The sequence below is a fragment of the Ostreococcus lucimarinus genome, chromosome 3, assembly GCF_000092065.1.
Source record: "Ostreococcus lucimarinus CCE9901 chromosome 3, complete sequence".
NCBI lineage: Eukaryota > Viridiplantae > Chlorophyta > Mamiellophyceae > Mamiellales > Bathycoccaceae > Ostreococcus > Ostreococcus sp. 'lucimarinus'.
Window position 1 is genome coordinate 678,884 of NC_009357.1, and position 27,084 is coordinate 705,967.

Here is a 27,084-nt window from a genome sequence, read left to right on the forward strand (position 1 = left end):
TCACGACGTCAGCGCGCGCGGCGGGGCATGTGAACGCGCGAAGTTGTGACGTTCGCGTCGCGGCGGCGCGCGGAGACAGTTACGCGCTACGACGAGAATCGATTACACATCAATGTTGAGCGAAATATCTAACGCGGTGACGCTGTGCGTGAGCGCACCGCTGGATATGTACGTCACGCCTGTTTGGCCGATGGCGTGGACGGTGTCTAGGGTGACGTTACCCGACGCCTCGGTGTCGACTCTGCCGTCGATGAGACGCACGGCGGCGGTCATGTCCTCCACGGACATGTTGTCGAGCATTAAACGAGTGACGCTGCCCGTCGGGACGTTCGGGTCGTCCAGAAGCGCGATCACGGTCTTCACCTCGTCCATCGTCCGCGCTTCGACCTCAATCTTGACGTCTTTGAGATTATTTTCGAGTAAATACTTTTCGCACGCCTCGACGGCGGCGGCGATGCCGCCCGCGGCGGCGATGTGATTATCCTTAATCATCACCATATCGAACAACCCTATTCGGTGATTCTTCCCGCCACCGATCAACACCGCCCATTTATCGAGAACTCGCAGGCCCGGGACTGTTTTTCGCGTCTCTAACATGATCGCCGGAGCCGCCGCCGCCGCGTACGCCGCCGTCATCGTCGCGATCCCGCTCATCCTTTGCATAAAGTTCAACACCACTCTCTCCGCGCGCAGGATGCTCCTCGCGCTTCCCGTGACCCGCATGAACACCTCACCGCGTTCGATTCGTTCGCCATCGCGCTTCATCCACTCCACCTCTAACTCTGGGTCCACCGCCGCGAGCACGACGCTCCCCAGGTGCTCGCCCGCGAGCGTCCCGGTCGCCTTCGCCAGCAGCGTCGCCGTCGAGCGCGTGCTCGCGGGGATCGTGCTCAGCGAGCTCACGTCACCGACGTCACCGACGTCCTCTTCGAGCGCGGCGCGCACGACGGCGTCGATCGAATACGTCGGGTGCGGCGGCGGGGCAATCTTCGGCGCGCGCGCGGCTTCGTCGGCGCAGCGCATCGCGCGCGAGACGACGCGCGCGCGCGAACGATTCGACGCGCGCGCGCGCGCGCTGATTCGGGCTCCCGGACGCGAGGGCGACGACGACGCAGCGCGCATCGGAAGCGCGGCGACGAGTGGCGCGCTATCCGCGCGCGCGCGCGAGGACGAACGACTCTCGAAATCGTGTACATTGCGTTCGGTGATCATCACAAACATCGCGGGAGAAAAGAATCGAAATCGTGAACGATCGCGAGCGTCGTCGCTCACTTCGGGCACACCCCGAGGCGCGCGCACACGTTTTTTAAACTCGACGCGAGCTCGTCCAACAGCACCGGGACGTACGGCTCGACGACGGCGTCGCACTGGTGCGCCAACTCCGCCCCGAGCGCCGCGCACAGCGCGTCGACCTCGCCGACGACGAACGATATCGTCGAATTCGCGCGCAATTCGTTCGCCAGCAAACGGCTCGCCATGACGCAATCCGCGCACGTCTCGTCGCTCGCCGACGCGTCGCCCCGCGCCGCCGCGCGAATCCTCGCCTCGTCGTCATCGCTCGTCACCATCGCCCCGCTCGCGTCCGCGACGGCGTCTTCGTCACCATCGCACATTTCCAGCGCCTTGCACGCCGCGTCACCGAGCTCGGGGTGATTTTCCAGGTACCGCGTCGCGAATCGCAGCCCGGCTTCGCCCGCCGCGACGCACACCGACATTTGACTCGCCTCCCCCCGCGTCGCTTTCGCGCACGCCTCCGCGATCGCCGCCGCCATCTCTCCCTGAAACTGTCCCTGTTCGATCTTCGCCTCCACCGCGCGCATGAACGTCTCGCACGCGTCGCAATCGCTCGTCGTCGTCGCGCGCGCGGTGCCCAGTCGCCATCGCGCGTCGTCGACGTCCAGCGCTCTCGCGCGCGCGGGCGTCGCGCGCAGCGCGCACGCGAGCGCGAGCGCGAGCGCGACGATCGCGCCGCGTCGCATCGCGCCGCGTCGCATCGCGCGATGGCGACGGGGCGACGGCGACGCGCGCGGAACTCTGCGGACCGTTCGAGCCGGCGCGGCATCCGACGACGCGCGCGCGACGCGATGCGCGCGAGCGACGACGACGGCGCGCGCGACGGCGCGCGCGAGGACGACGACGCGTCCTCGAGCGAGGATTCCCTCGCGGACGCGCTCGAGGCGGAGCTGTTCGCGAGCGAACGCGACGACGCGGAGACGGACGACGCGAGGCGGGCGACGGTGGGAAGCGCGCGCGCGCGCGAGGGACGCGAGGACGACGCGCCGAGGGTGGTGCGACGAAAGACGAACGCGCTTGGGGCGATTAAGGGGGCGAGCGCGGGAGAGGCGTGCGCGCATCCGGCGTTCATGTTTGACATTTGCGTGGTGTGCGGCGAGCGGCGAGCGACGGAGGACGCGCGGGGGGGCGCGGCGCGAGGGAGGGACGAGGGCGACGGGAGAGGGTTGCGCGGACACTTTACGACGTCGATGAAGTACATACACGAAGGGTTGACGCTGTCGAACGAAGAGTTGGAAAAGGCGAAGCGGGAGGAAAAGGCGCGCGTGTTGCAAAACGGCAAGTTGACGTTGATTTTAGATTTAGATCATACGCTGCTGAATTCGACGCAGTTTAAGGAGTTGACGCAAGAGCAGCACGATTTGTTGCACGAGTGCATCGCGCGAGAGGCGGAGGGGTTGAAGGAAGGACAGCGACCGATGCTGTATTGCTTGCGTCACATGGGATTTTTCACAAAGTTGAGACCGCACGTGTTTGAGTTTTTAGAATCGGTGTCGAAGATTTGTCAGCCGTACGTGTACACGATGGGGGACAAGCCGTACGCTAGAGAGATGGTGAAGCTGATTGATCCCGAAGGGACGATTTTTCACGGACGCGTGATTTCAAACAACGACTCCACGAGCTCGCACGTCAAGGATTTGGACATCGTTCTCGGCGGAGAAGCGAGCGCGATCATCGTCGATGACACCGAGCGCGTTTGGCCGCAAAATCAGGGCAATTTGATACGTCTCGACCGCTATCACTTCTTTCCGGGAAGTGCGTCTTCGTTCCAACAAAAAGGACAATCCGTGATGGAGAGCTCGATGGTGGACGAAGGCGAGCTCGGTTCGGTGGGTAGTCGGGCCGTGCTCTTAGACGTATTGGCCGTCATAGAGAGCGTACACAGGAGCTTTTTCAAAAACACCGACGATGGAGAGGAACCGGACGTGCGCAAGCTGCTCATTCATCCCGACCGCGCGGACTTACCGCTGAGCGGAGTCAAGTTTATGATGAGCGGCGTCACGACGCTGGGCGATCGAAGACCTGAGCGCCATCCTCTGCGACTACTCGCGTCCACGCTCGGCGCCGAGTTCGCATCATCCATCGAACGCGATGGCAACACCGTCACGCACGTCATCGCTCGCTCATCTGGTACCGATAAAGTGAAGTGGGCGAGAAAGACGAGCGGTCGCGTCTTCGTCGTCGAGCCCGGGTGGCTCGTCGCGTGCGCCAGGGCGAACACTCGAGTCAGTGAATCGCTGTACGAGCTCCAGTAAATAAATTAACCGTAGACTAGAGTTGTCATTCGAGTAGGTATCCGTAGTCCCGCGCGCTTTCGGAAAGCGGCTTTCCATTCCGTCCCCGTCCGACGGCGCTCCAACTGTATGCGCTCCTCAGAGTCCGACGCGATGAGCGCCACCGCCCGGCGCGGCTGGCGCGTTCCCGTGGTGGCGTTCATCACCGGCGTTTTCATCGCTACCGCGGTGTTGACGCGCGATTACACCGTCGGCGACGACGTGCTCGCCGCGCTCGTCGCCGGTGAAATCTCGTCGATTAATGCTCAGGCGAGCGATTTCTCCTCTTTGCCGACGCCTCGCGCGCGAGCGAGCGATCCAGACGTCGACAACGCGCGTTGCTTTGAGCTGTGCGCGATCTTGCGCGCGGGTGTGGACGCGCGAACGAGGATTGGGGCGCTGGAGCTGCGGTCCTCGGCGCGAGCGGCGCTCGCGGCGACGAAACTGAGCCTGGCTCTTTGGGCGCGCGTGTTCTCGCCGGCGACGAACGCGATAACGGAAGGCGTCGTGCGAGGAACGCGCGCGGGGGGTCGGAGACTCGCGGTGATCGTGCGGGAGACAGAACCGAGGGTTCTGGCGCAGTGGGTGCTCGCGTGCGTCGGCGCGGCGTACGTGTATCACTTGTGCTGGCGGTTCGTCAAGCACTTGAAACGGGCGCGATATAGGAACAAGCTTAGGTTTTTCATCATTAGGATGAGATTGCGCGCGTCGCGGCGGGTGCGAACGGCGTTGGAGCCGTACGCAAGGGTTTATAGGCGAGTCGCGAGCGCCGGGACGGCGGTGAAGCGACGATATTCGCTCGTCGTGCGAGGAATACGTAGTAAAAGTCGATTGGCAGCGAACGCGTTGCCGCATGCGTTGTTTTTAGTCGTCGGGATGGGTGTGTTTCGCGTCATGCCGCGATATGCGAGGAATATGGTGCGGAAAAGAGAGATTTTGGCGACCATCTCGCTCCTCGTGCCGATGTTTCGAACCATGCTCGCCGTGGAGAGCGAAGACATGGCTCTTGTCGAAAAATGGTTGCGTTTCTGGGCATCGTGCGCGCCGTTCATGATAGCCGTTGATTTTCCGTTCATATTCTACGGTGTTAGGTGGTTCTTTCCGTGGTGGCCCGAAGTTTTAGTGCTGTTTACGATGTGGTTGAACTCGCGCCTCACGCGCGGTAGTCAAATCATTTTGGAATTTTCCACACCGCTCGTTTCTCGGGCGATGGCGTACTTGAACGAGTCCAGTGGTACGACGGGTAAGATTTCCATACTTCTTCGTCGTTCGGTTCGACAAGCACTGCAGATTAGTGTCATCGTCATTCGCTTCCGTTCCCGACGAGCCTCAGAGGCGCTCCGCCTCGTTCTCGACAATATGAGCATTCCGTTGGTGATGTGTACGGTGTTTTTCTTCACACCAGGGCTGATGACGATATACGGTTGCGACATGGCCGGATTGGTCGTTCCGTTCGCGTTCACGGTGGACGGATTACTCAAGTATGCGCAATTGAAGGCGCAACCGCAACAGCCCAGTCGCGCGCAAGCTCGCAAGGACTTAGAAAAGCTCCATGAAGATAAGCTTCGAAACTGGTTGACTTACTGGCTCGCACATGCGATGATTTGGTCGCTGTCGCAAGAGCTTTCAAAAAGCGCACTCGGGTGGTTTCCGCTCTGGCGGCACACGCAACTGGCGGGAATTTACTGGCTTCAAGTATTCGGCGGCTCGCAACTCATCACGGCGCGCATGCAGGGTATCAAACAATCCATCCTAGAGGATCATCAGAAAGCGTTAAAAGCAGCGATTTCAGCCGACTTGGACGCGTCCGAAGTCGAGGAACTGGCAAAGTTGAAAAAGACGTTGGACGCCTCGCAGCCTAGCGTGGAAACGACGCTCGACGAAACCTCAATTGACGACAAGAAGGATGATTCAAAACCCACCGATACCGATGGCGACGTCGACGCGGAAACGATCACAAAATTAGACGTAGGAATCACCGCCGAGACCGTGCGCAAGCGCACGCCGACGGACGCGAACGGCTCGAACTGAACGCGATCGTGTAAAAACAGTTAAACAGTTACGCCGCGTACAGTTACAACGCTTCTCGCGTGCCTAAATTCACCACTCCCTAATCAATCATCTATTCAATCGACGCCGAAAACGGCAATCTCTCGTTCAACACCGTCACATTCGTCCGTCCCCACGTCTCCGGATGCACCGCGTACGTCTCCGTGATCTCGTCCACGAGCGCCATCGACGTCTCGTCCGCCTCCGCGAAGCACGCGTGCGCTCGTCCCCACTCCGCGTGTCCTCTCGTCGCGATGAAGAAATCCGGCCCCGACCCGATCACGCACGCGTACCCTCGCGCCACGATCGGCGCCTCGCCCTCCGCTCGTCCTCGCAATCCCTCCAGCGCGCCCTGCAGCAGCGCGTACGGCGGTCCCGGTCCACCGTAGCCATCCCTCGCGCCCGCCTCGGGCGTCGCCTCCGCCCTGTAAAACGACCCTCGTCGCGCCGCGCCGCCCGCGAGCTCGCGCGCGAGCGTCGGCGCCCAATCCTCGCGCAGCCGCAGCGCGATCGCGCGCGCGTCGCCGGCGCCGTCGCCGTCGAGCGTCAATCGCAGCGTCGCCCCGCGCGCGCGCTCCGAGTACCCGACGAACGCGTCCTCGCGCGATATCGCGCGCGCGCTCGACGCGCGCGGGCACAGCGCGACGACGAGCGCGACGACGAGCGCGCGACGCGCGCGCGGCATCGCGCGCGGACGAGTGCGCGCGCGGTCGACGGACGGACGCGTCGATTGAAACGCGGCGATTGCGCGACGACGCGCGTCATTCAGCGACACCGCGCGACGCGCCGAGCGAGCGCGACGCCATGGACGCGAGCGCGGGCATCGGAAGCATATCTCCGACGTCGCGATTCGTCCGCGACGCCGTCGCGGCGCGCGTGGAGGCGACGCGAGCGAAGGATGTCGAGACGTTGGCGACGCCGCTGGGGGCGACGTGCGTGGAATTCGATGACGTGCGGTACGCGGTGACGTCCGTCGCGGACGAGCGCGGAGGGAGGGTGCGCGTGGATGTGTCCGTGGGCGCGCCGGGGGGGGCGTTCGAGGAAAGGCGCGCGATGGAGGACGCGGCGACGTTGATTTGTTTGAGCGACGGGACGATTGCGGCGAACGAGAAGGCAAACGCGGGGTACGACGCGACGTTTCGCGTGGACGTGACCGCGATCGCGAGTTTGGAGGATGAAGAGCGACGCGAGGAGATCTTGCAGCGCGTGTCGAGGGTGCGAAATGCGGTGTACGGGGCGAAATTGCGCGGACACTTGCGAGAGCTGGCGGCGACGGGCGGAACGGAAGGCGCGCTCGACTGGTCGCCTCGACGAAGAGGGGAGACGATGTTCATAAAGCCGCAGAATGATCAGGTGACGGTAATATTTCCTATGCACTTCGCGGACGCGCGCGATGCGGTGATAGCGACGCAGTTCTTGACGCAGTTTGCAGAGGTGCGACGCGGACAAAAGGAACTGTCGACGGCGCCGGCGGTTTCGTATCACAAGTCACCACCGTTGGAGTTAAAGGACGCTCCAGAGGAGATGATCGGTGGCGCGAACGGTGGTTATGTGTCGTTTGTGTTGTTTAAACGTCACGCCACGCCCGATCGCTTGGAGGCGACGGTGTGGAACATTATGACGTTTCACGCGTTTGTGAGCTACCACATCAAATATTCCAAGGCGTACTGGCACAGTCGCATGCGTCAAAAGGTGGAGTCATGGCTGAGCATCCTCAAGCGTGCGAAAAAGGTAGATCCAAGCGGTAACGGCAAAAAGATGACGACGGCGGACGGGCGGACGTTCGTGCGCAAGTGAGCCGATAACAATTAGAGTTGTAACGACGTCGGCTGTAATTTATTCATGAAACAAAGCGCCTCTGTACCTAGAAGAACGGCGGAAGCAAGATAAACGGTCGGCGGAACTTAGGCTTGCCATCCTTGCCGTCGAACAATTGTCTCAACCTCTTGTGCTTGGCGATGGCCCACTGCATCATTTGCGCCGCGCCGCAGCACATGAACGTGTATCCCATCACGCTCTGCGTCGCAATGTTGAACCCAAGCCATTGGTAAATCTCCGTCGCGTAGTTCGCGCACGTGACATAGTTAAACAGGAAACCAGTCGGGATAACGTAACCCTTAGCTCCATCCTTGCGCAAGTTGGCGAGTATGATATGGCATCGTAAGTTGCTCAACTGCATGACGGCGCTAAACGCGAAACCCGCCATCATTTGCGTCCTCCCCACAGGCGTATACGCCGGGTGGTTGATGAAATACGACATAAACGCCCCAAATGTCCAGTAGTATCCACAATTCCGCATGAGATTAAAGATGGGCATCGTGGCGTGGGAGAATTTATGTACGAAGAACGTCTCCAAAATGCGCTTCGCATAGTGCGCCGTGTGAAAGTACATCGCCAGCGTTTGCGCCTCCAGCACCGGTTTTCCGGCGTTTTTGATGCCAAAAATCCCTCCATAAATCTCCTTGCGCATGAAATAAAACGGCAGGTACGCCAACAGCGGTCCGAGGTATTCGAAGAAGAACACCGCCTTGTAGCTCACCTGCGGTCCCAAATCCTTGAACACGATCGTGTCCCCGTCGTTCAGCCCGTACTCGCTCAACAGCGTATCGTCTCGGAGCGCCGTGCCTCTGGTCTCGCCTCGTGCGGGAACGGTCGTGAATCGCTGTCGAGACGGATAAAACTTGCGCTTCAGCGCGTGGAACGAACGCTTGAGGTCGCTGACTTTGGCGTCGTTCGGGACGACGAGGCCGCCGGCGACGACGGCGCGCCCGCTTCGGGTGACGATTTGAAGCTTCATCTCACAATTGGTGCGCACGACGTAGCTCGAGTGGTGATCTCGCGGCGGGCGTTCGCGGCGCGCCGTGGATTGCGGTGGATTGTTGGCCCGCGACGCGCCGCGGCGCTTCGCGGGTTATCGGCGCCGACGAAGGCGCGCAAGGTCGCGTACGCATCGACGAGGTAGTGAAGGGTTTATCGGTGGATAATCACAAGAGAGATATCACTTGGCTATGGGTGGTACAAGTTCAAGCGTTGCGCGGGATCACGCGTCTTTGCACTGCGCAAAGATGAAACTCAAATTTTGCGCGCACTCTTGAAAGAGTTCGCCTAAAACTTCGGTGATGTCAGCCTCACCATCTGCGGGATTTTCCATCTGCGGCGCCTCACCGGCGGAACCTCGCGCTTTGGTCATGACGAAATCGTTATCACCGATCGGGATGATGCGCTTGGTGCCTATATCTTTGTCGGAATTCGACGTATACATCGCCTTGAGCCGACGAATGATGAGTTCCTTGAACGCATCCGCCACGGGGCTATTCTCCGGGGCATTTGAACGCTTGGCGAAGATGAAGAGCAAAGCTTCCCAGATACGACGCATTTGAGGCTTGCAAATTTTCAGCTTCGCGGCAGCCATTTCGAAAACGTGCTGCGTGCAGGCCAATGCGTTGCGTCGAGCGTCGTCGGTCTGCGCTCGCGCGGCGTCCATCGCCGCACTTTGAACCTTGGCCATCATCTCCGGTAGTTTCAAGCAAGCCTTGACGTCATGCACGTCTCGTAATCGTTGCAACTGATCTGTGGGGTCTTCAATCGTCAAATCTCGCATCGATCGATCAATCGCGAGCTTGCGAACGGCTTCCAACATCTTCCCACCGAGGCCTTGTCGCTGGTACGGAGGGAGCACCAAAATCTGGCTCAATCGCGCTCGCTCGGAATCAGGATAGGCGTAGAACCGATATACCGTCGTAAATCCAGCGGTTTCCCAGCGTCCATCGGCGTGATGCCTCGTCGCCACGAGCAGAGTCCAACGCGAGTCTGAGTTATCAATCTTGCTCGCCGCGTCGATGAAAAACACCGCGTACGCCTCCATCGCGGCGTGCCACTTTCTCGCCTCCTCATTCGTCGCCAACTCGTACGCAGTGATTTTTGTCACCACCCCATCGCTCTCACTCTCTGCCACCAGCGTGCCACCAGCGCATGGTTCTGCCATACCCGCCTCGCGTTTAAATCTCTCCTCATCCTCGTACAGCTCGCACAATCCATCTGAATCAAACCACTCTCGCATTTGCTCCACCACGGGATCCGCCGGATTCATCGCGCTCGATATTTTCTTTTCGTATCTCATCTTCAACAGCGCTCGCAACGATGTCCTGCACACGTACACGTCCAACGCCAACCCCGCGTATCCGAACACGCTCTCATCTTCGCGAAACACCTGATGCGTAAACTCCGCGTCGAACGCATCACCATCGTCCCTCGTCGTCTCCAACGCGCTTCCAGGCGTCCAGGGATGAAACTTCAACGCATCCACGGCCTCGCACACGTACGACACCGGCGCATCGATCGGTTTCTTCGCGATTTTCGCGCCGCAGCTGTTGGATTTCGAATTCAAATCGATCGTCGTCGTCTGCGTCGACAGCCCCTGCGCGCTCGCGCTTACCGTCGCCGGCATCGCGAAACCGAGATCGGCGTTTTCATCGCCGAACCTCGCCGCGAGTTTCGCGCGCTTTGCCGCCTGATCGTCGTCCATCGTCGTCGATGCGTCGCGTCGACGTCTGAGGCGATTCGCCGCGTCGCGACAGACGTCGACGCGCGCGCGCGTCATGAGCGGTGCTCGACGACGCGGACGAAGCGTCGACGACTCGGGCGAGGATAGGGCGGCGAAGCGAGAGAAGACGGGCGCGGATGCGGCGACGACGACGGCCAAGACGACGCCGAGCTTGAAGTTTACCCTGAAGAAATCGTCTTCGATCGTCGACGGCGCGGAGCCGGTGACGCGCGAGGACGACGGTGGTGCGATCGAAGACGTCAAGGATGAAGTCGTGGACGCGGCAGAGGCGCGACCGAGGCTGAAGCTGAGCGTGAAGATGAAGAGACGGCACGAACACGCCCCCAAGGTGAGCTTTCTGAGCGAAGACGCTGAATTGAACGACGACGGACCGAGCGAGAGCGATAGCGAGCTCGAGGACGCGCTGTGGAAAGGAGGGGATGGATTCGGAGAGAATGATTTCAGTGAGTTGGAACTGAAGCCCGATCACGCGAATCGGCCGCTGTGGGTTTGCGACGACGGGAGAATTTTTTTAGAATCGTTTTCACCCGTGTACAAGGCGGCGTATGACTTTTTAATCTCCGTCGCAGAACCGGTGTGTCGACCGGCGAATATGCACGAATACGTGTTGACGCCGCATTCTTTGTACGCGGCGGTGTCGGTAGGACTTGAAACGTCGACGATTTTGTCGGTGTTGGATAGATTGAGCAAGACGAGACTGAGCGACGAGATTCACGACTTTGTGCACGAGTGCACAGAAAATTACGGCAAGGTTAAGCTGGTTTTGCAGAGGAACAAATTTTACTTGGAGTCGAATGATCCCAAGATTTTGAAAGAATTGCTACAAGATGACGTCATTCGCGCCGCGCGAGTGGCGGGTTCGGCGAACGCGTCGTTTCACGTGTCGCACGCGCTCAAGGAAAAAGGGGCGCAAAAATTAGTCGACATCACCGAAGCGGAGCAAGGCGACGCCATGGAAGGCGTGGATGTTCCGGCTGATGGAATGGATGTGAAGTACCAGCAGGAATTCCTCCCAGAATACGATCCTGATCGACAGATGCATAGTTTTGAGATTGAGGCGAGGCAAGTCGAACACGTCAAGCAGCGATGCCTTCCGGGTAACCTCGGATACCCGACTCTTGAGGAGTATGATTTTAGGAACGACACGCGGAATCCGGACTTAGGTATCGAGCTTAAACCAATGACTCGCATTCGTCCTTATCAGGAAAAGTCGTTGTCGAAGATGTTTGGTAATGGACGAGCCAGAAGCGGGATCATCGTGCTCCCGTGCGGTGCCGGCAAGAGTTTGACTGGCATCGCGGCGGCTGCTCGAATACGTAAATCATGTTTGTGTTTATGCACATCAAGTGTGAGTGTTGATCAATGGGCGGCGCAGTTCAAGCTCTGGACTAACTTGACCGATGCTCACATCGTGCGCTTCACGTCGCAAAACAAGGACGATTTCCCGCCACCCGACGAAGCATGCGTATGCGTTACAACATATAACATGGTGAGCGCCGGCGGTAAGCGCAGCGAGGGTAGCGAACGGATCCTCGAGGCGATTCGATCGCGAGAGTGGGGATGCATGTTACTAGATGAAGTGCACGTAGTACCAGCGGCGATGTTCCGCAAGGTCATTGGGATCACAAAGGCGCACTGTAAACTCGGACTCACTGCAACGCTTGTGCGTGAAGACGACAAGGTGGATCATCTGAACTTTTTGATTGGACCTAAACTTTATGAAGCAAACTGGTTAGATTTACAACGCGATGGACATATCGCGAACGTGCAATGCGTCGAGGTTTGGTGCCCGATGACGGCCGAGTTCTTCCGCAAGTACTGCGATCCAAACTTCAATAACAAAAAGCAAGTCTTGTACTGCATGAATCCGAATAAGTTCATGGCTTGTCAGTTTTTGATGCAATTCCACGAGCAGCAGCGCAAGGACAAAGTCATTGTGTTCAGTGATAACATCTTTGCGTTGAGAGAGTACGCAACCGCGTTGCGCAGGCCGCTGATTTACGGCGATACATCACACGCCGAACGCACGCGAGTATTGCACGCCTTCAAGTATAGCAACGAAATCAACACCATTTTCCTTTCCAAAGTTGGTGATAACTCCATTGATATCCCCGAGGCAAATGTCATTATTCAAATTTCTTCACACGCAGGCAGTCGTCGCCAAGAAGCTCAGCGTTTAGGTCGAATTCTACGTCCAAAGGCGGCGCAACTGAGTGGGAAGAAGACAAACGCAGACGAACATAATGCATTCTTCTATTCTTTGGTATCGACCGACACGGCCGAAATGTACTACAGTACAAAGAGACAGCAGTTCTTGATTCAGCAAGGTTATGCCTTCAAGGTGGTGACTGATTTGATCGGTCCTCAAGATAAACCGCAGCTCATGTACTCGACACAGGAGAAGCAACTCGACCTTCTCGCGAAAGTTTTGAGCGCCGGCGAGGCTGAAGCGGGTGAGGAAGTGCTTCCAGAGGATGAAGATGCGATTAGACAAGCTCATAAACCAGTGGGTGCCGCGCGTAGGACAGCGGGCTCAATAACTGCGCTGTCTGGCGCCGATGGTGCATATCTCGAATTTGATGCGCAACGCGGCGGCGCAAAGAAGAAGGCTAGCTTTCAACGAGCGTCTGGGGCGCCGAGAGCGGTGAAGCCGAAGAATTCAATCTTGCGCGAGCGAGACGCGATGTTGCGCGGCAAGAAGAAATTAGCATAGCTTTATAGATTATAATTACAACGCTTAGACTAGTAGTACTAGAACGTGAAGAAGTAGTGAACATTCTCACGTGTCTTCTTCAACCATAGTTTGAATTTCGCTCCACGTGAGAGAAATGGCTTACGGTAGACGTATTCGGCATCCTTTGCCGTCTCTAACCCAGGCACGGGACCAGAAATGAGACCTAATTCTCGGAGTCGAGCAAAAAAATGTCTCTTTGCGTCAGACTGCGTACATTTACTTCGCCTGGTGGCGATTTGAATGAAAACGCTGAGCAAGAAACCATTCTTCATGTCGACGATCATTTCAATCTTTGGAGGGCATCCTTTCCATCGGATCTCATCTGTCTCGTCCCAAGTGAATTTTTTCAGATTTGTCCTCGCATCAGCTTCACCATCCTCCATTTCTGGGTTCGCCACATGCAAGAACGCAGTCATGGCTTTCTGATTAAATCGACAGTTCATCGTGTACCGAATGGACAAGATTCCCGCTGATTTTGATCCGGCATACTTGATCAATCGATTGAATGACGCACCCAATGCGAACCACCAGAGCATATTTAAGATGAACATGACCATTGGAGTCTGTACGTACCAATCGAAAGCCTTGACCGACCAGTCGATGTCAGCCGCAACGCCGAGATACAAACCGTGCAATCGATCAAGAATTGCAAAAGCGAGAGATCCAGCCAACACTACTTGCATGATCTCAAGGGACGTCGATGCGCGCTCATTTGCGCGGAAAACTTCTTCAAGGTTCTGCGTGTTGTTTGACACCGCCTCGTTCACCTTGAACTCTTTGTTTTCTTGAATGACATCGGCGGCACTTTTCAACGCTTGCAACTCACCGCTCGCGCCGTCTAAGCTTTTGCGAATATCTCGAATGCGTCGCTCAAGGCGAAAGTTTGTATCATCGAGCTGCAGTATTTTAGACAAGCGCTTCAATACTTGATCGTTTATTGCCATTGGTGCCGTCTCAGTGAGAGATTCAAGGAGATAGCTATGAATTTCCCGCATGAGAATGATATCTGCCGATACATTTGACATGAGTTCGCGAATTTTGAAGATATTGTTTGGATCGGCGTCATGATTGCGTATGAGATGATCGATTTCTCCGAGCGTGTCCACGGTGACAAATGTTTGCCTATAGAGCGCCTGAATGAACATATTTCGTGACATCATGGACATGTATTGTAATACCAAGGGTTCAAATTTTTCGGTATTCTTTGAGCAGAGAATCATACCGGTTGAGCCGATGATGATCAATTCATCATCTCGCGATAGTTGAAAACCACACTCTACTTCACCGATGATCTGCCGAATCTCATTTTCCATGTCTTCCATATCAAGCAGCTCATGCGCCATGGGCATCTCTTCTTGACCTCTCTTGTTGATTCTACTCGTGAAGAACACGTTGAACTTTTCGCGATTCATCGCATCGCCCATGTGCACTAAATCCAGCAAGTGTCGCTGATGGTCGGTGAGTAAATTACCAATGACTTCGCTTGAATCCGTGCCGATATCACGAAGCAAACGTGCGAGGTGATCGAGCGAAAAGTTGTTGCCATCGGTCACTTTCATCATACCGTCGAGCGTCAAGCCGTAAAGCATGAAGCCTTCTTCACTCACGTGGATGCCGAAGTTTTCAATTTGCACAATTCCAGGTTCTTCTTCGTACTGTACCTCGGCTTCGAAGTTCACGTACGACGTTTCTTCGAAATCTAGCACGTTGACCCGCGTCAAACCATCGACTTTGCCTTGGAAGCATGGGTTGTTGGGATCTTTGTCCATTTCGCTCGTAAAGTAGCCGCCAGCAACGCGGTCCGTCGAACCTAGCTTGTCATTCAGACTCAACACCTGATTCGCGCCCATAGGAATCCATTCACCAACCATCAATCGCAATCTATCGAATGACAACTGCTCATCCAGCTCGTCTCTGATGGTGCCCGTTGCTTTGACGAGTGCGGCGGTCTTGTGTTTGTTACTAGTGCACTCACGCCCCCACTTTCGCATCGACTTCGGAACGAACGGAGATGAAACGTACGAAACCTCTTCGATATCGGTGACATCGCTTGATTTCGTGTGACCTGAAGCGCTTTGGAGATAAAAAGTATCCGCTTTGGCGTCCCATTTTGCGACAAACAGGTTTCTTGGTGAAGGCTGCAATTTATCGGAGTACACGACTTCTTCGATGGCGGCTCTATCACGACGACGGAGGTGCGTTTTGAGGTGTAAATATCCCTCTTTTGTCAATCGGTAAGCCGTAGAGGTGCTATACTTCGTCGAACTCATCTTCATGCTCGATAAGAATCCAACTTGACACATATCGTCGAGGTCGTCGACGCCTTCTTGAGAAATATTCAACCAAACGCGCTTAGATCCCATGGTCTCGGCCAAAGGTGCGTAATCGTAATTCAGCGCACCAGCACGAATACATTCATAAATCAAAACCAAGAGCTGGGTCTTTCGTACCCAAAGCTCGCTGTCTTCGGCCAAGCCTGGAAACGCATCTCTGTTCGCGTCCGCCGTGTACACCGACACGAGGAACAACAAACGCGTGTGCTCAACGCCAATCTCTTCTTCAGAGCCTTGAAACTGTTTTTTTGTTGGTTTCTGCGCGCTATGCTTACGCAAAGCTCGCATGATAGCCATCGGATTGAAATCTTCGCCACTCTTCTCATCGTTCGTTTCGAGTTCGAGCAGCGATTGTGCAATCACTTTATCTTTCTCCATTTTCGAATCCATCGCCTTTTGTAGCGACTCCTGCATCTGCTTGCTCAACATCTGATCAATCTTCTTCGTGTAATTATCGTACATCGCAATGAGAGCCAATCCAGCTACGTCCAATCTGTGTCCGCGCGCCGTATTCGTTCGCAACAACTCCAACTTTGTCAGCGCCTTCGCCATCGCCAGCGACGTTTGCATGTGAACCAACAACCGCCGCCAGAGCTTACGATACTTCGTTCGCGAGCTCGCGTGCGCTTGGGCGAAGCGGGACTTTACACCATCGCTCAGGGCGAGGTAGCGTCTTCGCGAGCACTCCGCGAAGAGCTCGGGCTTCACGAGCACGACGTCCTCCTCCGGGAAAGCCTTCACCATGACGATTCGCGGCGGTGGTACCCACGCCGGGTCTTCAGAACGACGCGCCATGATCTTCCGCGCGCGTCGGTCCGTCCTGCGTCGCTCGCGCGCGTCCTCAACGACCGATTCCAAAAATCAAATTGAATTCTCAATCAGCCCAACGACTGACGATCGACGCAGCGCCGCGCTCCCGCTCGATCGCGCGCCCTCGCGCGCGCGCTTAACGCTCGCGCGCGTCCTCGGCGAGCTTTTCGCGCGTCGAACACCGCGCAAAGCGCGCGTCGTCGCGTAATGCAGCGATGATGTCCCGCGCACGATGGCGCGGTCCCGACCGCACACGCCCGCGCTCGTCCGCGACGCGGCGGTCGTCGCGAGACCGTTCGCGCGCGCGACGCGCGCGACGCGCGCGGCGTTCGCGCGCGCGATGGCGAGCGATGGCGCGGGCGAGGCGCCGAGGAAGCTGCCGAAGTTGACGTTCAAGCTCAAGCTCAGCGCGGCGGCGACCGCGCGACGCGACGACGGCGAGGACGCGCGCCGAGGGAAGCGACGGCGAGAGGACGATGAGACGAGCGAGGATGATCGGCGGATGCGGGAGCTGAAGATGAAGGCGGCGCGGTTGAGTCGGATGCTGCCGAACGGCGAGGTCGCGGGGACGCGGGGCGGAGCGGACGGCGGCGACGAACGCGACGGGAGCGAACGCGTGATCGAGCGCGCGGCGCCGAGCGGCGCGCCGAGTGGTTTGTCGAGAGGAACGGCGCCGAGGGCGGCTATTTTCGATCACGTTGGGTTCAGGGAGGGTGGGACGGAGGCGGCGCCTTCGACGAGCTCTCCGGACGAGGACGGGGTCGCGGGGCCAGAGGAACCGCGAGTAGGAGGGCAGAATCTGACGCTCGAGCCGCCGAAGGTGAAAAACGAGGGTGCTGTGACGAAGAGGAAGCTGGAGGATGCGTTGAATAAGCTGCAGAAATTGGATAAATTTCACATCTTTGCGTATCCCGTGACGGAGGATATTGCTCCGGGGTACTTTTCAATCATCTCTCGGCCGATGGATTTCGCCACGCTACGAGCGCACGTGAAGAATAACGATTACTTGAGCATGTATCCGTTTTGCGTCGACGTCGAGACGATGTATCGCAACGCATTAGCGTATAATCCGCCGTCTACAGAGATTCACCAACAAGCGACTATGATGTTGGAGCGAGCGAGGCGAATGCTGAATAAATTGCGTGGGTTGTCGCCCAACGCGGGATTCATCAAGCCTCAAAAGCCAAAAACGATCAAGGCAACGCTCAATCGCGCGCCACTGACCGCCAAGCTGTCAAAATCGGCGAACTCGTCGGGCGCTTTGTTGGCGACAGATGTCGACATGTTTTCAAGCGGCGCAGGCGGTTTACCAGACTTCCCGAACGACGAATCCGTCGGGGTCAATGATTTTAGTTTAGTAGACGAAGATGATTTTGGGATTGGTTTAGACACTTTTTTGGACGACGATTCCTTCCCTATGATGGGTATGCAAGCGGACATTGCAGACACGTTTGACATGCAGGAGGATGACATCGCCACCGGTGACACCGTCTTCGTAAATCCACCTCAACAGATACGACCAAAGACCATGGCGGCGGCGACAAAGCGTCAAACGTTTAAGATTCCGCCGCAGTCGAGAAGGCTTAAGCGTCTACCAGAGATCTTTATGCGTCCAGGGCAATTTATCAGTCGACTGCGACAGTCGGGAAACATCTTTGTCTCGAGCAAAAGTAGCGCCACACTGGACATGTACTCGGCTTCAGTGCGCGCATTTCTTTCGGGAGTACCCGAAGATGCGAGGGATAAGTTTTTGAACGAAAGGTGGAAGCTGTGCTTGGCGCGACCTGATCCAAAAATGGTCGAGCCGGCGAAACACGCGCCTACTCCCAAGGCGCCCACGCACACTGGTCACAGCCAACTGCCGTCTTCCACGTCGCAGCAGTATTTCCCGAAACCAGCGAGCGCTAGTCAACTGATGCCGAACGTGAGTTCAGCTGCAAGCCTGGAAACGCTGTTGAAGGAAAATCCAGACGACCAGAATCACAGTAAACGCGTCCAGTCGGGCCTCGACGGAATGCGAGCGATGCTGCGCGCCGGCGAAGCCCTCCGTGGTGATCCGGTGCCGTCGAATGAGAATCCATTAGACTCTCTTCCTCGTGGATTCGTGCCCGCAGATGGCACCATGGAGTTCGCGGTGTCATGTCTCGGAAGCACCATCGCCAAGACGTTGAAGAAATTCAACGTCGATCTCTACCCTGAATCGTCAAACAGAGAACATGAATAGGAACATGAACATGATTGCACAGAACATTGTATTATTACAGCACGATTTGAAGAAATATATTATACACTCTTCGTTCCATTCCCCGAACGCGTCATTCGTTGTCGTCATCGTCGTCGTCATCGAGCGTCCCCGCGCGTCGCTTGACCGGGACGAAGGCCTTACCATCAACGGTCAACGCCGACAATAAAACGCGCGATTCGCGCTCAACTGGCGCACCGCCCACACACACACGTCCGTCTTTGATCATGTCATCCACATCCGACCTCGTCTTTGCGTAGCCGTGCTTTATGAGCATTTTATCGACGCGTTTTCTTTTCGCGGATTCAAACGTCGCTTCGTTTTCTTTACCGAAGAGCGAGAATCCCCAGCCTTTCTCGATAGAGCGATCGTCCTTGACGACGATCCAGTCGTCGACATCGTCCACGTTGATCGTTTTCGCGGCGCTCGCGAGGGCGGGAGACATGGCGACCGGACGCGTCGCGCGATTGTGGCGCAACGGTCGAGAGAGTTCAACCGTGTATGGGTGGGCTTTCAAAATACTGATCTTTACACGTCGTCGCCTAAAACGCACTGATGAACACTGGTGCGAAAAACTATTCTCCCACGGTCATCCCGAATCCGAACTTGTGGTTTTTGTTGAAGTGATCGACCTCGGCGGAGAGGATGAGGTTCAACCCGACGTTGAGGCGCTCCTCGAGGTAGGTGGAGACGACGCCGTGGTTGTCAATGCGGCCGCGAATTCTGCACTGGCGCAAGATGTAATCGTATCCCACGCTCGCTTGTGCGCTACGTTGGTTCCAGTTCCACAAGAAATCGCTCGCCAGCATCGCCTTCTCGCTAACTTTGGTGCAATACGTGAGCGACAACAGCCCAGTCGTGGCGATTTGCCCGGTGGCGACGGTTTTGTCATCCGCGTATCTCGCCGCGAACCCGACCCCGGACTTGCCCTGAGTACCCAAATAGAAACCTTCCCCACCCAAGGACAGCGTCGGCGTGACGCTCTGCAAGTAGTTCACCCCGTAAAACTTTCCGCTCCCGTACTTCAACTGCGCCTGGTAATCCAAACCCTTGAAGTCGGCGTCAAACATCACTTGCGAAAACCCCGGCTCCTTGGTCGATTGCAACTTAAGCGACAACCAATCGCTCAAGTCATACTTCACCCTACCACTCACTCTACCATCCGTCAGAATTCTCCCCACGAGCATGTAATCCTGATCGACCACGTTTGCCCCAAACTCGTACGTCGACGTCGGCAGCTTGACAATCTGCCCTTGCGCCGGCACCTCCACGTTCCCGAGAAAGAACCCGTGGCTCAAGAAGAACTTCTGATTCAGCTGTTTGTTATAATCAAACCTCGCGCCCTCGAACAGATCCGCCTTCAGCGACATCATCACCTCTCTTTGCATCTCCTCGTACTTCACCGGGCAGGGCAAATCGCCGTAGTCGACGCGTCCCGTGCGCGGTCCATCGCCGGTTTTCGCCGCGTTCGCCGCCGCTTCCGCCGCGGCGTCGTCGGCGGCGTCGTCGGCGTTCGTCATCGGCGGCATCACCGCCGCGGATTCCATGCGCGACGTCGTCAGCCCCATGATCGCGCCGCGTACTGCCGCCGCGATCGATCGACGCGATCGTCCGCGCGGACGCGTCGGTCGCGCGCGCGCGCGCCGAAGCTCGCGCCGTCGTTCGATCGTCGACGACGAACCTCGAGACGAGGGTCGACGCGATCGCGATTCGAATGATGGTCCGTGTGATGCTTCGATCGACGTGAGACGTCGTGCAGTCGCGCCCGGTCGCGCGATCCGTCTCTTCGACGCGCGCGTGAACCCAGAGCCATGGCGCGACGACCGGCGAAATGCTATCGCGTGATTAAGAACAAACCGTACCCGAAGTCTCGTTACTGCCGGGGCGTGCCGGGTGCGTGCGGTGACGCGACGACGCGCGCGGAACGAGCGATCGAATAACCCTAAAACGAACGCGCGACTGACGACGAACGCGCGACGCGTGCGATGATGCGCAGATCCTAAGATTCGCATTTACGATGCGGGGATGAAGAAGTATTCGTGCGACGCGTTCCCGGCGTGCGTGCACCTCGTGAGGTACGTATCGAGCGATGACGCGCGCGTGATGATGGGCGCGAGAGACCTAAACCGTGCGCGGAGCGCAGGGACGGTGATGCGCGTGGGGGGACGCGCGCGACGCGTGCGATGGGTGACGGAGGATGAGGACTGACGAGACGTTATTTTTACATCGACGCGCAGTTTCGAAAAGGAGCAAATCGGCTCTGAGGCGATGGAGGCGGGACGTATCGCGGCGAACAAGTACATGGTGACCAAGGCTGGGAAGGAAGGTTTCCACCTTCGCGTGCGCTTGCACCCGTTCCACGTGTTGCGCATCAACAAGATGTTGTCGTGCGCGGGTGCGGATCGCTTGCAAACGGGTATGCGTGGTGCGTACGGTAAGCCGCAAGGTGTCGCCGCGCGAGTGTCCATTGGTCAAATCATGTTGTCGATTCGAACCAAGGATGTGCACGCGGACAAGGCTGTCGAGGCGTTCCGTCGTGCCAAGCACAAGTTCCCGGGCCGCCAAAAGATTGTCAAGTCTAAGCAGTGGGGTTTCACGAAGTACTCCCGCGATGACTACATGAAGTGGAAGGATCAAGGCCGCATTGAGCCGGATGGTGTCAACGCGAAGATCGTCCAACACCACGGTCCGCTCGCGGCCAAGCCGGCGAGCCAACTCTTCCTCAACGCGGCTCGCAGGTACAAGGTTGCCCTTTAAGTGGATCAAACTTTTAGAAGTTTGAGCTTTTTAGAAGTTTGTGATCGTGAACTTATCGAGTTTTCGTAAAAAAATGCGTCTCCACTTACAAATACAACCGCGCTAATGCGTTAGATTTACTCACGGCTCGCCCGCCGCGAGTCGACAACCGATGAGCTGATAGTACGTGTCGCTCGAACGCACGCGTTCACCGTCAACTAATCGAACGGAAACCGCAGAATCGTTCGATTTCGGTGCTCCCACGCACTCGAGCCGGCCACAGAACATGAACTGTCCCGGCGGACGGCGCACGAAGAGCAACGCATTGTCCGTCGCTTCGCCCGCGGATTCAGGCGTGAGTTCTGCGGACTTCGATCGCCCAACGCGAGCAATGTCACTATCGTGAGCGCCTGCCGCTTTTCCGTCCCATGTCATGTACAGCTCGCCGTCGCGTTCCCAGAAAGACGTAGGGCCTCTTGTCTGCGGTTTGCCTACAGAGACGAATAGGGAAATCGCGTTCGCCCAAGTGTCTACGTTGCGCCCGTCGTTCTTCGTGCGAATGGGAGTATCGCCAGAGAGCAAATCGACGGCGCCTTTTCGACCGCTCACAAGCGTCTTTCCCACACTTTCTAACGAATTCACGACGTCTGCGGTGGCTTTTTCGATTGGGGTCTCGCGCGCGAACTGACACGGCTTACCTTGCCCACCCCTCTTAGCCGCCTTCTTCGCCTGCTTCTGAGCCAACGCGCGCACTTTTTTCACCTTTCTCGGAAGTCCTCGAAGAGGTTCACCTAGCTCGACGACCGTGCGTAGTACGCGCGGGATCTCCGCCTCGTCCTCTATCATAGTTAGGCACTTGTCAAAAATCAAACACAAGCTGTACCCATCCGCCGCAGCGTACGCCATCTGGCTTTCCGTGAGCGGTCGTTTCCCCCAGTCACTGCACTGTTCTTTTTTATCCAATAAACACCCTATAACCTGTCGCGTCAGCACAGCCAATCCACAACGCAAAGGCGTTTTATTCGGCATCGCCGCATACGCCAATTGTTTCACGTCGACAAGATTTCGACTCTTCTCTTCCCAAACACTCAGATGAGAGTAAGACGCCTTCATACGTTTGACATCGTACGCAAAACTAAACCCAAGTTTGTACACGCCCTCGCTCCAAAGCACGGCTTTTAAGAGCTCATCCGTCGCCACATTTAACGACTCGCCCGCGCTCCGCGGCGCTGTAGCCAGTAAATCAATCAAAAACACCTCCTCTCGCGTCGCGATTTGCAACAGTGCCACGGGAGTATTATCCCCAGGTCGCCACTCCGCGTCCAGTCCCAAACACGGGGGCGTTCGCACGCTCGTCGACGTCTCGTTTTCATCCGTCCCGGCCGCCGCGAGCGCGAGCACGACCTCCGTCGCGCGCTTCAGCCCGTCGACGTCGTCGACCCAATACACGCGATCTTCCGGTACGTTGGGCAGTGGAGTGTATCGGTCGTTCTTTTTCGCGTTCGGCGCCGTCGTAGGCGCACTCGGAATGACGGCATTCGCGCGAATGCTTTGCGCCCGGCGGCTGCTTTTCGGCGACTGCCGTTGACGCGCATGCGCGGTGAACGGCGACGCGCGCGCGGCGGTGACGCGCATTTAGAGCGTGTGACTCCGGCGTCCTCGCTCGTCGACGACGGACTAGCGTCGACTCGTAGGACGCGGCGAAGTGCAGACGGCGCGAGAGGGCGGAGACGCAACGCGTGCTACGTAATGTTACACATCTAAGGTTTGTTTTGCCGACGCTGCGCGGTGCGCATTTCGGCCCATTTAGGTGCTTTAGGGGCTTGTTTCATTTTTGTCGTCTCCGAATGACGCTTGAAATCGCCCTTTGGGGCGTTCGCGGGCGCTTCCATGTTTGGCGCCGTTTTGTACATTTCCAAGAGCTTGCGCTTGACGTCGTCGTCTCTCACACCGACGTTGCTCATCTTTTTTGAACTGTTCCATCGCGCTGCGATGGCCATCTCTTGGAGTATTTCTTTTTCTCCCTGACTCGCCTTACGAAGCTCCTCCACGAAGGCTTTGGCGGTGACGACGTACGCCCCCGTCCCTCTCGCGATCGAGCTCAACGCGTTATCCGAAGTCGCCACGTACACCACTCGATTGGACTTTTTATCGGCTCCAATCTCTTGCGCGACGCGCGCCTCTATCCACGAGTCCGCGTCGTTCTTCACGCTGTACACCGTCATGAATCCATCGACGTCGAGATCACCCTCGATCTCGTCCTCGTCTTTATCCCGGTTTCGATCGGCGTCCCACACCAACGCCACGGCGTACCCGCTAAAGCTCTTAAAATCCATCACCTCCTTCGTCAGCGCGACTCGCGCCGCGTCCATGTCCCCTCGTCTAAACGCCGCATTCGCCTCCTCGACCCCATCCGCGCCCTCTAATCCGCACACGTTATACCCATCCACGAGCAACAACGGCGGCTCCCCGCCGCCGCTAAATCGTTCCAGCTCGCTTCGCAGTCGCGCCTCGCGTTTCTTCTCCGCCCTTCGTCGCGCCAGCTCCGCCTCGTACGTTCGATCCCGCGTTCCATCCGCGCCTTTTCGTCTCCCTCCCTCGATCGGTTTCGCGCTCGTCCCGCTCGTCCCTCGCCCCGCGTTTGCCCTCGCGTTCGCGTTCGATCCGTCGCCGCCGCTCAGCGACTTGAACCGCTCCACGAGCTTGATTTGCGTCGCGACGCTCATCCCGTTCGTCCGCTTCGTGATCCTCGGCGGCGGCGTCGACGACGCGTCCCTCGCGCCTCGATCGTCGCCCTCGCGTCGCTTGCCCTTGCTCGCGCGCGCCGCGACGTCGCCGCGTCGTCGCCGCGTCGACCTCGACGTCGACGTCCCGCTCGTCGTCATCGCGCGCGCGACGCCCGCGCGCGACGCGCGCGACGCGCTCGACGGCGCGAAGACGTCGAGCGACATCTCGCGCGTCGCTCGACGGCGCGTCGGCGCGCGGTCGCGCGAGCGAGGGCGCGAACGTCTGGCGCCGGCCGCACACGCGCGCGCGTCATGACGACGCCGACGGCGACGACGACGACGGCGGCGACGCGCGCGAGCGCGAGCGCGAGGTCGAGCGACGCGCCGAGTTTGACGTTCGCCGCGATCGCGCGGAGCCTGATCGCGGGCGGCGTCGCGGGGGGAGTGTGCGTGCGAGCGATCGCGAGGCGGCTCGACGGCGGCTCGACGGGACGCATCTTGCTCGAAGACGCCGCGCGCGACGCGCGCGAGCGCGCGCGCGGCGTCCGCGAGGACGGTGAACGGCGCGACTGACGCGCGCGCGATCGCGAACGCAGGTCTCGAACGGCGGTGGCGCCGTTGGAGCGGTTGAAGATTTTGCAACAGGTGCGCGAGAGACGCGAGACGCGAGACGACGACGACGACGAGGGATTTTCGACGCGACGCGACGCGCGAGCGCGACGAGGGACTGACGGTGCGCGCGCGCGCGCGATGAATCGTAGGTTTCGTCGAGTTCGGCGTATAATGGGGTGTATTCGGGGCTGTCGCACATGTGGAAGACGGAGGGCGTGAAAGGTTTGTTCAAAGGAAACGGCGCGAACTGCGTGAGAATCGTGCCGAATAGCGCGGTGAAGTTCTTTTGTTACGAACACATGGCCCACGGGTTGTTGGATTTGAGGCGAACGTTCGATAAAGACGCGGAGATGGATGTGTTGACGCGCTTGGGGGGGGGCGCCGGGGCGGGCATCGTCGCCATGTCGGCGACGTACCCTCTGGATATGATTCGAGGGCGATTGACGGTGCAAAAGTCTGCGGCGGACGCCGCGAAGAGTGGGGGGGCAAATTATCGAGGTATTTATCACGCGTTTACGGTTATCGCGCAAAAGGAGGGTTTCGGGGCGTTCTACAAGGGATGGACGCCATCCGTCATCGGCGTAATCCCGTACGTGGGCTTAAACTTTGCCATTTACGAGACGCTCAAGGACCAGACGGTGAAGATGCAAGGGTTGCGATCAGCGTCTGATTTGAGCGTTTTCGCGGGATTAGTCTGTGGGGGTGTCGCGGGTGCGGTCGGTCAAACCGTGGCCTATCCTTTCGACGTCTGTCGACGTCGTTTACAAGTCTCCGGCTGGGTCCAAGCCGGCGTCCAAGCCGGCGGTCCCGTGTACACGGGCATGTTCGACTGTTTCCGTCGTACCGTCGCCGAGGAGGGCGTCTCCGCCCTGTTCCACGGTCTCAGCGCCAACTACATCAAAATCATGCCCTCGATCGCCATCGCCTTCGTCGTCTACGATCAACTCAAGATCATTCTCAAGCCGGAAATCAAAATCTCCGCGGGCTGAGCGTCGACGCGACGGTCGCCGTCGCCGCCGTTCTGTTCGCCTCGACGCGTTTCGCCCTCGCCTCGTCGCCCCTCGTCGCGCGACGGCGCGGCGCGCATCGCATCTATTTAATTTTCGAGATTCTCGACATCCTAGCCATCGCGCTCGCGTCCTCGCGTCCTCGATCCCCGCTCGGCTCGCGTCCCGCTCGGCGTCTCGCCGAAAAGCGAAAAGTCGCGTCATTCCCCCGCGATCCGATCCATTCGTCATCCGTCATGTCCAACCCCGTGTGCTACTTCGACATCGAGATCGGCGGCCAGCCCGCGGGTCGCATCGAGATGACCGTGCGTCTTCGCTCGCGCGCGCGCGAACGCGACGCGCGCCCGACGCGCGCGACGTTCGATCGCATCGCCGCCGATCGCCGCCGCGCGGAGATTATTAGATTGCTTCCGGAACGACGATGACTGACGAATCGCGCGCCTTCGTCGTCGTAGGTTCGCGCGGACGTCGTGCCGAAGACCGCGGGTGCGTGCGCGCGAGCGGCGGCGCGAATGATGCGCGCGCGCGGGTGATGATCGATCGGGATGAGCGCGGCGCGTAATCCGATCGGTTGACTCGGCGGCGACGGGACGGCGACGAACGAACGAACGGAGACTGACGATGGGTTTCTCGCGCGATAGAAAACTTCCGAGCGCTGTGCACGGGTGAAAAGGGCTTCGGCTACGAGGGCTCGAGCTTCCACCGCGTGATCCCGGGGTTCATGTGCCAAGGCGGCGACTTCACGAACCACAACGGCACGGGCGGCAAGTCCATCTACGGCAACAAGTTTGAAGACGAAAACTTTGTCTTGAAGCACACCGGACCGGGCATCTTGTCCATGGCGAACGCCGGCCCGAACACGAACGGCTCGCAGTTCTTCTTGTGCACGGCTGATACCGCTTGGTTGGACGGTAAGCACACCGTCTTCGGCGCCGTGAGCAAAGGCATGGACGTCGTCAAGGCGATCGAAGCCGTCGGCTCGCAATCCGGCGCGTGCTCCAAGAAGGTCACCATCGCCAAGTCCGGCGTCCTCTAAGGGCGACGCGCGTCTGCGTTACGTAAACCTGCCTTGATACGACGAGTTGATCCACGAGCGATGAATCGTTATTACTACTTTACAATAAAATGACGAAGCCTACAATCGCCACCGCGCGTCGCCTTCAACCGTTCCGCTTCTCCACGGTCTCCCACCCGCGCAACGCGACGAGCGAACTCAAATTCACCACCTGCGCCGCGACGATCGGCGCCGGTATCTCCGCGGGCGCGATGACGTTCGGAAAGTCTATTCCGAGGACGATTTCCGTGCTCGCGATCACGACGACGCCGACGTCGCCTACGAAGGACGCCGTCGCCAAGCCGAACGCCGCCGCCGGGCCGCCGAGCGCCCAGAGCAACGTCAGCGCGCGCACGGGCGCGTCGAGGGCGTCGAACGACGCGACGCCGCAGGCCGAGGATATCGGTCCCGCGCCGAAGCAGTCGGGGAGGTGCAGAAGACCGCCGGCGAGGAAGAGCGGCGCGAGGACGGCGCGGTAGCGCGACAACCCATCGGTCGCATCGCGCGGGACGAGGGAGAAAGACGCTTCTCCCTCGTCGCTCGCGCGCGCGCGCGCGACGAGCGAGCGCGACTGCGCGCGAGCGATCGGCGAGCGACGGGCGACGCGCGCGTGGCCGCGCGAGACGCCCGTCGCGGTCGCGAGCATCGCGC

General features: G+C 58.5%; 19 protein-coding genes across 19 annotated transcripts; 8 read left to right on the top strand and 11 right to left on the bottom strand.

Moving 5' to 3' along the window:
- Window positions 1–102: 102 nt before the first annotated feature.
- On the bottom strand, window positions 103–1,023 carry OSTLU_33946 (predicted protein; the record flags this gene model as incomplete). Its single annotated transcript, XM_001416981.1, has 1 exon — window positions 103–1,023. One exon carries the CDS (start codon window positions 1,021–1,023, stop codon window positions 103–105), a length of 921 nt encoding a protein of 306 aa, XP_001417018.1.
- Window positions 1,024–1,268: 245 nt separating this feature from the next.
- OSTLU_30741 (predicted protein) lies at window positions 1,269–2,032 on the bottom strand (the record flags this gene model as incomplete). Its single annotated transcript, XM_001416982.1, has 1 exon — window positions 1,269–2,032. The coding sequence occupies exon 1, from the start codon at window positions 1,818–1,820 to the stop codon at window positions 1,269–1,271; it is 552 nt and encodes a 183-aa protein (XP_001417019.1). The 5' UTR covers window positions 1,821–2,032.
- A 457-nt stretch (window positions 2,033–2,489) lies between these two features.
- Window positions 2,490–3,233, top strand: OSTLU_6261 (predicted protein; the record flags this gene model as incomplete). Its single annotated transcript, XM_001416694.1, has 1 exon — window positions 2,490–3,233. A coding segment is annotated over one exon (744 nt), but the record flags the coding sequence as incomplete, so codon positions are not given.
- Window positions 3,234–3,680: 447 nt separating this feature from the next.
- OSTLU_92477 (predicted protein) lies at window positions 3,681–5,597 on the top strand (the record flags this gene model as incomplete). The annotated part of the gene is made up of 1 exon (XM_001416695.1): window positions 3,681–5,597. The coding sequence occupies one exon, from the start codon at window positions 3,681–3,683 to the stop codon at window positions 5,595–5,597; it is 1,917 nt and encodes a 638-aa protein (XP_001416732.1).
- Window positions 5,598–5,688: 91 nt separating this feature from the next.
- OSTLU_30744 (predicted protein) lies at window positions 5,689–6,300 on the bottom strand (the record flags this gene model as incomplete). Its single annotated transcript, XM_001416983.1, has 1 exon — window positions 5,689–6,300. The coding sequence occupies one exon, from the start codon at window positions 6,298–6,300 to the stop codon at window positions 5,689–5,691; it is 612 nt and encodes a 203-aa protein (XP_001417020.1).
- Window positions 6,301–6,926: 626 nt separating this feature from the next.
- On the top strand, window positions 6,927–7,343 carry OSTLU_8144 (predicted protein; the record flags this gene model as incomplete). The annotated part of the gene is made up of 1 exon (XM_001416696.1): window positions 6,927–7,343. A coding segment is annotated over one exon (417 nt), but the record flags the coding sequence as incomplete, so codon positions are not given.
- Window positions 7,344–7,479: 136 nt separating this feature from the next.
- Window positions 7,480–8,412, bottom strand: OSTLU_49170 (predicted protein; the record flags this gene model as incomplete). The annotated part of the gene is made up of 1 exon (XM_001416984.1): window positions 7,480–8,412. One exon carries the CDS (start codon window positions 8,410–8,412, stop codon window positions 7,480–7,482), a length of 933 nt encoding a protein of 310 aa, XP_001417021.1.
- A 227-nt stretch (window positions 8,413–8,639) lies between these two features.
- On the bottom strand, window positions 8,640–10,159 carry HAG3502 (predicted protein). Its single transcript, XM_001416985.1, has one exon. The coding sequence runs from the start codon at window positions 10,138–10,140 to the stop codon at window positions 8,656–8,658; it is 1,485 nt and encodes a 494-aa protein (XP_001417022.1). The 5' UTR covers window positions 10,141–10,159; the 3' UTR covers window positions 8,640–8,655.
- A 318-nt stretch (window positions 10,160–10,477) lies between these two features.
- On the top strand, window positions 10,478–12,892 carry OSTLU_34480 (predicted protein; the record flags this gene model as incomplete). Its single annotated transcript, XM_001416697.1, has 2 exons — window positions 10,478–11,146; window positions 11,216–12,892. 2 exons carry the CDS (start codon window positions 10,478–10,480, stop codon window positions 12,890–12,892), a joined length of 2,346 nt encoding a protein of 781 aa, XP_001416734.1.
- Window positions 12,893–12,930: 38 nt separating this feature from the next.
- Window positions 12,931–16,041, bottom strand: OSTLU_92478 (predicted protein; the record flags this gene model as incomplete). The annotated part of the gene is made up of 1 exon (XM_001416986.1): window positions 12,931–16,041. The coding sequence occupies one exon, from the start codon at window positions 16,039–16,041 to the stop codon at window positions 12,931–12,933; it is 3,111 nt and encodes a 1,036-aa protein (XP_001417023.1).
- Window positions 16,042–16,396: 355 nt separating this feature from the next.
- Window positions 16,397–18,280, top strand: BRD3503 (predicted protein; the record flags this gene model as incomplete). The annotated part of the gene is made up of 1 exon (XM_001416698.1): window positions 16,397–18,280. One exon carries the CDS (start codon window positions 16,397–16,399, stop codon window positions 18,278–18,280), a length of 1,884 nt encoding a protein of 627 aa, XP_001416735.1.
- Window positions 18,281–18,371: 91 nt separating this feature from the next.
- On the bottom strand, window positions 18,372–18,743 carry OSTLU_30752 (predicted protein; the record flags this gene model as incomplete). Its single annotated transcript, XM_001416987.1, has 1 exon — window positions 18,372–18,743. One exon carries the CDS (start codon window positions 18,741–18,743, stop codon window positions 18,372–18,374), a length of 372 nt encoding a protein of 123 aa, XP_001417024.1.
- Window positions 18,744–18,873: 130 nt separating this feature from the next.
- Window positions 18,874–19,818, bottom strand: OSTLU_34552 (MPT family transporter: outer membrane translocase (import) Tom40; the record flags this gene model as incomplete). Its single annotated transcript, XM_001416988.1, has 1 exon — window positions 18,874–19,818. One exon carries the CDS (start codon window positions 19,816–19,818, stop codon window positions 18,874–18,876), a length of 945 nt encoding a protein of 314 aa, XP_001417025.1.
- Window positions 19,819–20,095: 277 nt separating this feature from the next.
- Window positions 20,096–21,055, top strand: RPL10 (Ribosomal protein L10, component of cytosolic 80S ribosome and 60S large subunit; the record flags this gene model as incomplete). The annotated part of the gene is made up of 3 exons (XM_001416699.1): window positions 20,096–20,191; window positions 20,295–20,373; window positions 20,536–21,055. Exons 1-3 carry the CDS (start codon window positions 20,110–20,112, stop codon window positions 21,053–21,055), a joined length of 681 nt encoding a protein of 226 aa, XP_001416736.1. The 5' UTR covers window positions 20,096–20,109.
- Window positions 21,056–21,175: 120 nt separating this feature from the next.
- On the bottom strand, window positions 21,176–22,669 carry OSTLU_30755 (predicted protein; the record flags this gene model as incomplete). Its single annotated transcript, XM_001416989.1, has 1 exon — window positions 21,176–22,669. The coding sequence occupies one exon, from the start codon at window positions 22,667–22,669 to the stop codon at window positions 21,176–21,178; it is 1,494 nt and encodes a 497-aa protein (XP_001417026.1).
- Window positions 22,670–22,794: 125 nt separating this feature from the next.
- Window positions 22,795–23,919, bottom strand: OSTLU_30756 (predicted protein; the record flags this gene model as incomplete). Its single annotated transcript, XM_001416990.1, has 1 exon — window positions 22,795–23,919. One exon carries the CDS (start codon window positions 23,917–23,919, stop codon window positions 22,795–22,797), a length of 1,125 nt encoding a protein of 374 aa, XP_001417027.1.
- Window positions 23,920–24,072: 153 nt separating this feature from the next.
- OSTLU_34060 (MC family transporter: aspartate/glutamate (Ca2+-activated)) lies at window positions 24,073–25,361 on the top strand (the record flags this gene model as incomplete). Its single annotated transcript, XM_001416700.1, has 3 exons — window positions 24,073–24,206; window positions 24,357–24,405; window positions 24,522–25,361. 3 exons carry the CDS (start codon window positions 24,073–24,075, stop codon window positions 25,359–25,361), a joined length of 1,023 nt encoding a protein of 340 aa, XP_001416737.1.
- Window positions 25,362–25,615: 254 nt separating this feature from the next.
- Window positions 25,616–26,415, top strand: CYN19-4 (Peptidyl-prolyl cis-trans isomerase, cyclophilin-type; the record flags this gene model as incomplete). Its single annotated transcript, XM_001416701.1, has 3 exons — window positions 25,616–25,684; window positions 25,835–25,865; window positions 26,021–26,415. 3 exons carry the CDS (start codon window positions 25,616–25,618, stop codon window positions 26,413–26,415), a joined length of 495 nt encoding a protein of 164 aa, XP_001416738.1.
- A 124-nt stretch (window positions 26,416–26,539) lies between these two features.
- OSTLU_30759 (predicted protein) lies at window positions 26,540–27,079 on the bottom strand (the record flags this gene model as incomplete). Its single annotated transcript, XM_001416991.1, has 1 exon — window positions 26,540–27,079. One exon carries the CDS (start codon window positions 27,077–27,079, stop codon window positions 26,540–26,542), a length of 540 nt encoding a protein of 179 aa, XP_001417028.1.
- Between the last annotated feature and the right edge of the window lie 5 nt (window positions 27,080–27,084).